The sequence below is a fragment of the Botryllus schlosseri genome, chromosome 4, assembly GCF_051294905.1.
Source record: "Botryllus schlosseri isolate E-star chromosome 4, Bs_hap1, whole genome shotgun sequence".
Classification (NCBI taxonomy): Eukaryota; Metazoa; Chordata; class Ascidiacea; order Stolidobranchia; family Styelidae; genus Botryllus; species Botryllus schlosseri.
The window spans coordinates 18,864,172-18,876,410 of NC_137239.1; the positions used below are offsets into that span (position 1 = coordinate 18,864,172).

Consider the following 12,239-nt stretch of genomic DNA (forward strand, 5'->3'; position numbering starts at 1 on the left):
ATCATGCAATAGATTCGTGAAGATTAGCACTGAGCAGAAAGACACTGCTATAGATATAATACTACTTGTCTAACACAACGTAAGCTATGATCTGATCACTAGTCACTACGTTTGTAGTCAATTTATATGCGACTCGGCCCGGAGGCTAACTAAAAACACGCTGCGCGCTCGTTGAATGACTGGCTGCTCAGTGCTCACTGCTCTGCTCACACATATCATGTCTGGGTGTCAAGAGCATGTACGTGCACTCGTACAGGCACATCTACGTAGTTGACACCTATTATTTGATGACTTGAAATCGACTCGAAAACTTTGCTTCGAGTTACGAGACAATCCACATTTCTGAGACGCCGACTCGCCGAGTCAAGTCAAATCAAGTCTTTTTAGCAAAGTCACTCGAGTCAAGTCAAGTCATCTGGAAAAGCTGACTCGAGTCAACACTGCTTTCTACAAAGTGAAATTTGTAGGGGTAAATAGAGCAATTGAGGCGTTTTAGGGGTGTGCGTTTATCGTAAACAAGATTATGTACTCGTGAATGAACTCGGATATTTTCGGCCGACACTCGTCAGGGGTTTGTTTGTTTGTGTATGGTATTCGTGCTGTTTTCGACTGCAATGGTCATTTACACCAGGCCAATTTTCTTTATTTTGATTCCGTATCTGCCGACTTGTAGGTTGTAGCACGGCCCACTTTTAGGCTTTTGTAAGACACCGCTTACACAGGTTATGTGGCGATGAGCCTAGATAAACCTCCAACACCTGGGAAGGGAGCCTGGAGTCGACCTCGGTCGGACTCGAACGCACGACCTATTGGTGCTGCAGCTGTGGAAATTACCAGCGCGCTATATCGCCACACTTGTCGGGGGTAATCGTCAGCCACTAGCAGAGAATTAGAAAGAACATTTGTTTGAGGTGTTCATGGTGTTTGTCGATTAGTCTACTGTGGTCATTTACACCAGGACAATTTCTTCATTTTTATTCCGTAACTTCCGACTTGTAGCACGGCTCACTTTGAGGCTTTTATAAGACACCGCTTACACGGAGGATATGGCGAGGAGGATCATATATAGATAAACCTCAAGCGCTTAGATAGGAATTCTGGAGTCGACCTCGGTCGGACTCGAACCCACAACCCATTGGTGTTGCGGCTGTGGATTATACCACTACGCTATCTCGTCACAAAAGTACATTGTAAATCAACAATCGTATCACCGAAAAAAGATCAATAACAATTCAAGGACATCGTGTATGAAGTATGGATTCTCACTCATCAAAAATGACGTAGCAGCGGACTTTACAGCGATTATTCAGTGTGTCGAAAAAGCTGAAAATGACTTTTCGCAGATCTGAATACTCGCCTCCACATCTGAAAGAAAATTGTCATGGTAAAATTCGATATAGCCATGTAGCTTGTGATCCAATTTTGAAAAATATATTTGCGATCCAAGTACCACGCAGAATGAGAATACTTCTAGAAGTTGAAAAATATGAACAACCTAGGGATCGAATTGCCGTGATCTTCCGATGGATATAGGTATCGACCCTACCTGCCATTGTCTTTGACGCAGTCAAAATATAAATAATACAACAGTTCGAGGCCATCGATGATCACTGTTGAATCGCATAGTTTCAAGTCATCAAGTAGTTCGTCTTGACGAGCACGAATGAGACCTTCTAAACCCCTTATGCCCATATTTCACTAGTAAATATATATAGTTAGCGCAGATGATCAAAGAAAGTCATCTTTGGTAGGCAAGTAAGTGAGAAAGGAAATATTTTAGCTGACTAGTTCTGCCTAAAAACTGGAAACTGTTCAGTAGAATTAAAGGTCTAAAATCACAACCACTCTAGGAAGTAGTGGAAGTAGGCAGTTACATTTCAGTGAACTGATATATGAATGTAAACGATACCTAGCGACAACTCGGGACACAATATGCTACGATGCGGAAGTACGTGCTGACTTTTTAAACGTCGCCGAATGAATCAAATGGAGCAATCACATGCTATAATAATCCGATCAAATCAATTTCGACGAGAGCATGCAAGGGAATTTGGGCTTACGCCGTATCAGCCTAGGCCAGACCGGGCAATGTATATTCGGCGTCCGACTATTGTTACACTGATATTGAGGGTTTCTGTACTTGCTACCGATGTTACCTCATATACAGGTTACACAGTAGCCCACACCCAAATCACACGGATTTGATTTTTTATGAAACAATAGATTTATCAAATCAAGATGAAACAAAACAACTAACGTTTTTGAGATTAACAATGTTGCATATCCGTTTAGTATTGATTTTTAATGCTGCCAGCGCCATGAATAGAGCGGTCTGAAGTTGATATGCAAAGAATTTCAACCAAGGATGTTATAACTACTTGAAAAATTGTAATATCTGAAAAAAGGGCACAGTGCAGAGCCTATAAGGTTCGTTTGCAGACCCGAACCTCTCAATTTCTGGGGTTCACACGCAGAACGCGGACGCGAACCTCACGTTCACATCATCCCTAATTGGTACCCCCCTAAACATTAAACATTAGCCTAATTTACAGAAGTTAGTCTAACTATATTCGCCTTGCAGTTATGAGTGACTTCGCATGGCGATGAAACCTTTGGATAAATGATAGACGCATGTTCCCCGAAATCTTCAATATTCATATGTCCAAGCGCTGAAAAATCCTGTCTTTGCCAAATGAGCCCAGCAGTATACATTCACGGCCCGCGATATATGCAAGTAACATTAAAACATTATTGACCGAATTAATTCATTAACTTTGAAATAATTTCGCGCTGCACAGTGCATACTGCATATTCATGTCATAATTGTTATCCATTTTGATGTGCATTGACATTAGTCTTGTTTTCCCCGTGACGTAATCCGGTTCGCTCCTATCGGAAATCTAGAAAAAGGTCATAACATTCGACTGGAGTGGTTCGTAAATCTAATGTGGCCCTCTCGGCGAAAAAGTTGGCCACCCCTGAACTAGAGATACTGCTTCTGGCACCAGCACTGTGAAAGTGTATAGCAAAGTGTCCTTCTCCTTACCTAATAAGTCCGCCATTTATTGTTCTCGAAATACGCTGGGAAAGAAGGTAAGAGTGCACTTTCCTGCCACCTGGATCACGATTGGATCAATGGACAATTTCTAGGCTGATAAGGACCTCTGCCTCTAATTTTTGCTCTAAAGGAAACTGCATAAACGGCGTACGGAGCAAAGATTCCACACGATTTATGTTCGCACTTAACCTGATGAACAATCTGCAGTTATGGCTATATAATTCGAAATATGTATACTGTATAGTAGGGGCGGCCAAACTGCGGGAAGGTTTTGAGTGGCCCGCGAGGTAATTCTCGAAATTAGTTATACTGTCAAAAATAAATTACCCAGGTAATTAATGTATTGCGAACTTGCAAGGCCAACCAAAGGTGTAATTAGCCTGACCGCAAAATTTGAGATGTTGATGAGTAAAATATCAGTTCCACTGCATTGACGTAGCCAGTGGCCAGCCATATTTTCTTAAATATTCGTATATGGTCAAGTGGAATATTCGTTATATTCTCAGCAATCCGCGCGATTTATTGTCAATTTGATTTCTTGCTTTGAATGGACCAAAATAATAAATGAAAGTATCAATAAGATGGACCGAATTCAGTCAATGAAAATGGCTATGACAAGAATGTACACTGAGTTTTCATAACATCATTGGTATGGATTTTAATGCGGAAGTTAAGTCTTGTTTTCATCGTTACCAAACGATATATACATGAAATAAATGAAATATATTTATATCATTGTCGTCACCAAGTCGGGTTCACTGCTATCGGATGACTAAACATGGTCATCGACATTCCAGTGGCCGTCGTAGCGGTTCGTAAGGCTCATGTGGCCCTTCGAGGCGAAAAGGTTGGCCAACCCTGCTGTATAGCGTAACGGGAAAGGTTAACGAGTTTCAGACACATATGCCATTATTATCTCATGTATTGGGCCTGTCATATTGAATCCACATCACACACATCATTTTTTATGGTCTTTGAAAAACTAAGACGGTAACAGCCCCGGAAAGTCAGTCTCGGAACAACAAAAGACTGGGGATCAAGCCTTGAAACTGGAGACCGTGACACAAAACATACCGCTTACTGTCTGCTGCGAAATCGACATTGAAAAATATATTACCGTATAAATACCAGAGATGAGCATGGATTAGGATTAGGTTTTGAAAAAACAGGATTTGTGAAATTTTGTCGGATTTGGATTGGATTTGGATTAGACATATTTTTCAGAACGGATTAGGATTTGGATTGGATTTACCTATTTTCTGGGAGATTGAAATGTCGTGTGGCGAATGGCGACAAACTTTATTCAGATCAGTTAATAAGGTACTTATGGTTACTAAGTTATCTTGAATCAGGTGAATCGTTGGTTGTGAAAGAAAATTTTCGAATCCCTCCATTGCATAAATTAGTATTTTTTCTGAATTTCCAGTTGGAATCGGATTAGGATTGGACATGGACTTGAATATGAAAAAGTTATGGATTAGGATTTGGATATGAATTTGAAGGTTCGGATTTGGATTGGATTAGGACATAGAAATTTCAAATCCGCTCATCTCTGATAAATACGTGAATGAAAGCCGTAAACTTGGTACACTGTTGCGTAGCATCATCGAGATGTATATAGCATACGCACTCTCATAACGCATTTGGGTATGGTACACTGTTAAAATCAATACTGCTTAGACCAGGGGTGGGCAAACTTTTGAGCTCGCGGGCCGCATTCAATAACTGAATCCATTCGCGGGCCGCACTCTATAAAATTGGGATTATAAACCAAAAACACAATATGGGTATTTGATTATATAGTGAGGACAAGGAGATAATATATATGCTTATTTAAAACAATCTAAACATTGCTTTGATGATATCGTACACGCGTCAGAAACAGTCGCGAGATTTCATAGGCTGGTGGACCTCAATAACCAATTAGTCAGAACTATAGAGATGAAAGTAGGTTGTCCCGATTCTCAGAACAGGAATAAAATTTGAATATGCGAGCAGCGATCCCTTCATAGATTTGCTAATTCCACTTTTGGATCAGTTCCTACTCCAAGACACACAATACTGACAGCATCATAACCATGTTAGCTTCAAACACGCTTCTACTTTTTGTAGATAAAATATAAATACCCTAATTCTGCGCACACAGAGAACGAATCTACCTAAGGCACGGGCGAATCGTGTGTTATAAGCACATCGCTGAAATAATTAAAACTGGATTGGCCAATCTGTAATCACACAAGTGATCCGAATTATGCAATTCTCGTTTAGGATTTCTGTGATGTTTAGCAGTTGAAACCTTTCAACCGACGGGGGCCTTGAGATCGGGATGTCGCGCTAGAAATTAAACATAAAAAATTATATACGAAGTATTCACCTTAGTGCAGTGGTTCTCAAACTTTTTAAGACACGCCACTCCACCCCCTTATGATGGTAAAAGAGCTCATGCCCCACTTATCGTCATTTCACAAAACCCAACCGATGCTAGCAAACCTAACGGATAGTTATATGGCATGGAAGGTTACGACTGTGGATGGGAGATTTTGAAATATGAAATTCTGACTAAAATACAGAGTACCAGTATGAATGGAACGTAAGTCGCGCGAAGCGCGAAAAATATTTTTAGTTGAGCTTACCTTCGCGCCCATCTTTAGATGCTTTCACCCCCTCAAGGGGGGGGGGGGGTGCGCCCCCAGTTTGAGAACCAATGCCTTAGGATTATCATGGTGAAATGTACTAAGAAAAATTTATTCGAATCCCAGCTTTAATTCGAGTTTTAGTACGCATTTTATCAATATTTTCATTTATTTTCTTTATACTCTCGCGGGCTTCACAGAACGGTGTGGAGGTCCGCATGCGGCCCGCGGGCCGTAGTTTGCCCACCCCTGGCTTAGACAGACCAACACCGAATTTTACGTAAAACGTATTGAGGAATAGGCTGATCAAGGGATCAGTTGTTAGCCGACCTCGAAAACGAAATAGCTATCGCACTTGATAGGGGATTGTAAGCAAATGACTTGAAGGCCACAATTTCACGGTGAAATGGACATTGCAGAACATAAAATTGAGTAAATATTTAAATGCGAACCGAGAATCTTGGTAAACTGTCTCATGAGATCATCGAGATATACCATGCGAAATATCATCACCTATCTCAGTATGGAATACAGTTAACATTAGCAGATACCAACACCGGCTTTTGCGTAAAATCTGCAATGTGGTGGCAATGCCAGATCAGCGCAAACCTCTACCTCACTCGAACTCGAAAACGAAATTACTGCTCTAATCATCGAGTGTCAACCTTGAGACTTAACACAGGGTTCTAAACGAAAATCAAGACATACCGTGTCAAATCTTATTACCGATATAGGTATGGAACATCGTTAAAATCATTCGAGACCAATACTAGCTTTTGAGTAAAATATATTTGCAATGCATGACGGATCAGCACAAACTCGACTTTGGAAACGAAATTACTACCCTAACCCTTGAGTAGCAAAGCAACCCTGAAACTTAAAGCAGTGTAAGATGCCACCATCACAATATACCATGCCACGTTTCAAGACTTGATATGGTGCCGAACACCGTGATAATCGACATGATGCGCATAATACAGCAACGAATTTCAAAAACTGATACAATTGTTATACCGTACATGCGGGCCCCGCCTTCTCGGTAATACGATGAATAGAGAGAATAATAATAGGTGGTTCTTTATTGTGAGCGTCTTAGAGAATATACAGGTGAAGCTTGTTATGAGCGCTACCGGGGCGTGAGTAATATATTACGCATAAGATAATGCTATTTCTGCCGCGCGTTTATAAATGGTAAACAATTGTTAAAGGACGGACGGACGTAGTTTATTTTTTTGTCCTGGATGTTTTTGCGGCATATACACCGGCTCATGATACACGTACACACGATCTGCGCATATGCATACCATGAGTGCATGATGTGCATCTGCATATGCCACCGGACAAGGAAGTGCAGATATAGCCTTTACGGCTTTCTAAGTCATGCACCACCCCTCCATGCTATCCCAGTAATGCATGAGCGCCAAGCAGGGAAGCCATGGATACCAGTGTTACTAATCAGGTCTTTGGTCTGACCCGGCCGGGGATCGAACCCACGATCTACCGATCAAGAAGCCGGGCCATAACGCTATCTTGTCGGTCTTGTCAGAGTACAGAATGTTAGGTGAGGCTACATCCCGGTTGCTGCATAGGACGCCACGCCACTGCAAGTAGTCAAAACATATACTTGGAATACTTCGAAAGCTGGTTACTGGCCACGTCCAGTAAGCTGTATTGAATAATGGTATCTGATTATCTCAGTTAGAGATGACATGACTGCGCCAATGTGCGAACTGCTGAAGAAAACTTCATCGTGAATATCCATAATTTCATGCAATGGCGTAGGGTCTATGTAAGAAATGCTGCCGGCATTCACGTATATTCACGGTCCTCATCAATATTCTACAACTCTGCATCATAGTGTTGTCCTATAGTCGCATGTCGGTGCTACAATTAAATCACACCATGCAAATGCACGACTCCCAACGTAGGTTATCTGCGATAATACATAATTCCGAAACGTTGTTAATTCAACCAGTCAAGGTACGTTCTTTTGGTTGAGCAATTGATTATTATCTGACCAAACGACTCGCGGAAGTCATCTGTGCATAGCAAAGTTATTGAAATATAGTGAGTAATGGACACTCTAATCCCACTTACTTTTGTGCGAATGAATCGATAATCAAATGTTCATTGCACGCTCATGAGTATGAATATGTGCACTGTGCAGTGCGTAGCAAAGTTATTGAAATACAGTCAACAGTTGAAAATTTTGTTCCGCTCACTTTAGTCCAAATGAATCGTAAATTAAATGTTCATTGCACGGTCATGAGTAGGATGAGTGTGTGCAGACAACTCAATAAAATATATATTATTTCGTAATAAATGAATTGCAGATGTACTACTTCATCAACATTTTTTCTATTATTATTCTTTTCAAATCAATACACGACACGATTGCGATGTAATGAAAAGATAGGAGGGTACCGAAACGACTTGAAGCTGTGTTTTAATCAGACACCCACCTTGGCCCTAGCCTACTCTACACTGAAGTACAGGAAACGGATCGCATAAAACGCACATAGGTTTTACTTTAGGCTTAGCTGTAATGTACAGTATTTCGATACCTAACGATTCAACAAATACTGTACTGTCTTTCTGTGCAACACACACATATGCAGTGCAAAGAATTAAATCAGCTCATGGTTATTGCTCTGTCTATTGCCCAAATTTCGTATTTTCGAATTCTCCCATCAACAGCCATTACCTTCTATTCCCTCTATTCCCCCAACTATATCCGTTGGTATTGTTATTGCATTCTGATTGCTCTCTTTATTATGTTGTGATGTCGCGATAAGGGGCTCGCGAGATTTTTCACTGTCATAAATGGGACGGTGTCCACAAAAGTCTGAGAACCATTACTCTACATCAGTGGTCCTTGACCTTTTTCTCCAGCGCCCCTTTCAAAAAGTTTCTGGGTCTGGCGCCCCCCTATTTTAAGGACTGCAGTAAAAACAATGGGTAAGTGCCAAGTGGTCGAAATCCGGTTTTGGGTTTGGACTTCACTATTAGACCACTCGACTAATTAACGGTATAATTTTATGTGCTATTTTCGGGATCAAATTCAGGTTTTATACCAACCATCGGCAAGGCCTACGGGCTCATAGAGGAGATAGATCAATGCATCCCGAATTCTCCTCTGCGATTGGCAATATGGGAAGTTAATTGCATCGGGTTTTGTTTTATTGCTTTGTGTGACTACTAAATCAACTGAAAATGTGGTGGAGACTTGTGCTTAATAAATTTAGTACTGCACCAAGTTCTTAACTTCAACATGAATGGAGGTGACAACACCAAATAGTATCATCCTTTATGATACGATTAACAAATAATCTGATGATTTAATTTTGTAGCTCCCAAATACAAGTATATTTGGTAGAGACAAGGTTAGGAACCAATGCCCTAAATTGAAACATTTGATTGAGACACCATATTATTGGCTAAACTATTTCTTCTCAGACTTTCCATAATGTGGCCTTGGACATCATCAGAAAAGGTCTTCCAATATGAATTTCAGCTCTCAAAATATCATCTGCATGTCGCCTGTTGAAGTCACTATGGAAGTGTCTGCAGCAGTGGTTCCCAAACTTTTTCGGATTGTGGCACACTACAAAAGTTATAAAACTCTTGCGGCACACTTGGACCGAGAAAAGATGCTTAAAAATATCGACGTTATTTTATTACATGAACAGAACATATACCATAGAAAGGACGTTGAATTGTTCACAAACTTACCCGCATTTTGTAATGCACATCTTTAGATATTGAAATGATTTTTGGATATGGCGAACAAAACCACTTGCGTTGTAATCGCCAAACAAACATAATCAACAACAACAACCCGCATTTTTTCATCAATTCCAAGCAGTGACTCTCGTCTACAGCTTTTAATTTCACTCAACAAAGATAAGTCATGGCCAACTAGCCATGAAGATGCAAATTTTAACGCAATATTGATTGCTTTTGCACTGATTATGGAATATGATTTGCCAGAAGACAGCTAAAAATCACCCAATTTCTGTTGAAGAAATAGCTTTAAATTTCCGTAAATCAAATAGCTGCTCTTCTGCGGAAAAATTGCTTGATTTATTAGGATGCCATAACTGATTTCATAGTCACTTATGCTTATTTATCAGCTTCTGAAGAAGATAAAGCGTCTGTAAGTCACGTATACTACGCTTCAGGCTTTTTTCAATATAGTTCTACAGTTAATTTTCTAAACTCAGAAAATGTTCGCGGCACACAGTTTGGGAATCACTGGTAGGGCTGGGCACAATGATTCTAGTACTCGAATCTGAACCGAGTATTAATTTTAATGATTCGAGTCGAGTAGTAAAAGCCGACTTTTTCGAGTACTAAAATTTACCCTCCTTGCCACTAAAAGGTAATTTACTAGTGAGAATTATAGTTTTAATACTATTTTCCACTGAGGAAGCCTTGAAACCTTTATTTGCCGTATCGCAACCTACGAGACATAAAAGCTACGAACAATACTAGAAATAACATTTCCGAAGTCGTGATCACACCACAACATTGTCAAGAAGTACGGTACAATAAAATCGGTATAATTGTCCAAAAAATGCCAAAGTATCTGAAATGTGCTGGATAACAGGCATTTTATGTTGTTTGTGATGGCATAAAAATTAAATATTTGAATTTTGACACGATACATTCTGTTGTGACGTCATAATAAATTCGAATACTCGACTCGACTCGAAGCGTAATACGTGATTCAGAATCGAATCACTCAGGAGCTCGATTTTTCCCAGCCCTAGTCACTGGTCTACAGAATCACTTGAGTAGCCCCAAGTCACATATTGGCACGAGGATATTAACCATTTTGTCGTTGTGCCTTAATCTCATAATAGGGTATAGGCAGGGCATGGTACTGAAGTACTCAAGTAGTTCTCCGCTATACTTTGGTACTTACTCAAATAGATCTAATTTACCACTACTTCTACTTCGTAATATTTTGTGATCTACTTACTTACTTTTCGCTATTTTCAGTTTGTCAAGTGGAAGTAGTTTAATCCTCCAATCAGGAAGATAGCCTGAGGAATTTCGGGTGTGTTTTGACGGAGCATCAACATTTAATTGTCACAAAAGTTGAGTAAAGCCAAGGATTTTCGTCGCGCTTCGCGCATAGTGGATATGGAGTGAGTAATATGATTTCACGAAAGTCTTGGTGAATATATCATTTAGGTAGCGGGTTGGCTGGATAAAGGAAAATTGGTGCACCGACTACGAAGTCATTTCGCAGCATGACTCAAGGGTACCATTATAAAGTCCAGTTTGTTAAGTACACAAGCAATCAGATGGCTCGACAAGTGTCATTTACAAATTGCACTATACTTTTAGGAACATTCTGGGGTCAGATAATAAATTGTCCAGTACAAAACATATGCCTAGTTGATCTGCGGCTTCTTTAAGCGAAGTTCGAGGTTCGTCGTATCTGCTGCACTGGACAAGAAGTGTTCGACCGATTCCTCCGAGTAACAGGTTCCATTCAGACTGCATTGACGCCCATATGAAATATTTCATCACGGTTTATATGGCCCATCACAACGTTTGAAACTGATGCTGCGCAATCTAGCATTTACTTATCATATCGTAATCTAGCAGTCCATGGCGTGTCTTAAGCTGGAAAAGTGGACTCTGACTTTCTTAGCTTTAGACCTGTTTTAGCATACCACCTTTGAAACTTTCTGGACTAGAGACATGAAGTACATTTCCCGCTTTTAGAAGTAGTTTATGTATTTCTCTTTCAATTCTCATCATCATACTTTGAGTTCCAATTAGTTTCAGTTCTTTTGTCTGGAGAACATACATGTGTGTTGAAGTATAAAAGCAAGTGTAGTAATGGCTGTAATTTCAGGAAATAAAGCTACACAATATGGCATTTTTACGATCCACCATATCTTTTAATAACGTTTACGATTCGTGCTAAGTGTTCACACCGTATCCGATACAACTTCTCCGTATGTATTACTCTTCCACTAAACTAAGGGCCTTATAATATGGGGGAGGGCGCTATACCATGATATTTTATTTCCATATCAATACTATCATTTTCATTCCCTGATGTGGACGAATGCTTATGCTGTTGAAAACTGGACACCCCCCGGTATGCATCAATATGAATCAAGCTCTGCACCTTCCGCATAGCTCAATTTGTAGTATTTGACAATATACGCGAACTAATTATGGTCACTTCGGTCGCTTCGGCGGTACACATACTAAAATTGGAACGATACAGAGAAGATTAGCATGGCCCCTGCGCAAGGATGACACGCAAAATCGTGAAAGCGTGGGAGTATATGGTTGAATTGCGGCAAGCATCGCTTTGTTGGACTGTGGGCGATGCGAAGCCCTAGCGGTAGAACCATTACTGTCCAGTCACTCTTACTACCCAGGACGAGTATGGTCGCCAGGCCTTCATAGTCTGACCGGGACCTGAGGCCGCATCGACGGGCCAGTATCCCGGGGCACAAGTATGGTGGCCGAGGGATCAGTGACCGCGGGCGCCCCTCTAAAGCCTGCTTGTGCCGACC

At 40.6% G+C, this 12,239-nt stretch overlaps 1 protein-coding gene and 1 non-coding gene across 4 annotated transcripts in view; one reads left to right on the forward strand and one right to left on the reverse strand.

Moving 5' to 3' along the window:
- The window catches only part of LOC145437257 (single-strand DNA endonuclease ASTE1-like), a 533,921-nt gene that overhangs the window by 79,640 nt on the left and 442,042 nt on the right, over positions 1-12,239 (reverse strand). For all 3 annotated transcript variants that reach the window (XM_080314452.1, XM_080314451.1, XM_080314450.1), the window contains exons 2-3: positions 1,547-1,698; positions 1,267-1,365 (exon numbers count right to left, since the gene is read on the reverse strand). In XM_080314452.1, the coding sequence (XP_080170578.1) occupies positions 1,267-1,365; positions 1,547-1,692 (245 nt within the window). In that variant the 5' untranslated portion in view covers positions 1,693-1,698. The remainder of the gene's footprint in view (positions 1-1,266; positions 1,366-1,546; positions 1,699-12,239) is intronic.
- Positions 11,904-12,007, forward strand: LOC145438406 (U6 spliceosomal RNA). The gene has a single exon (XR_013914937.1). It is a non-coding gene; the product is annotated as a U6 spliceosomal RNA (small nuclear RNA).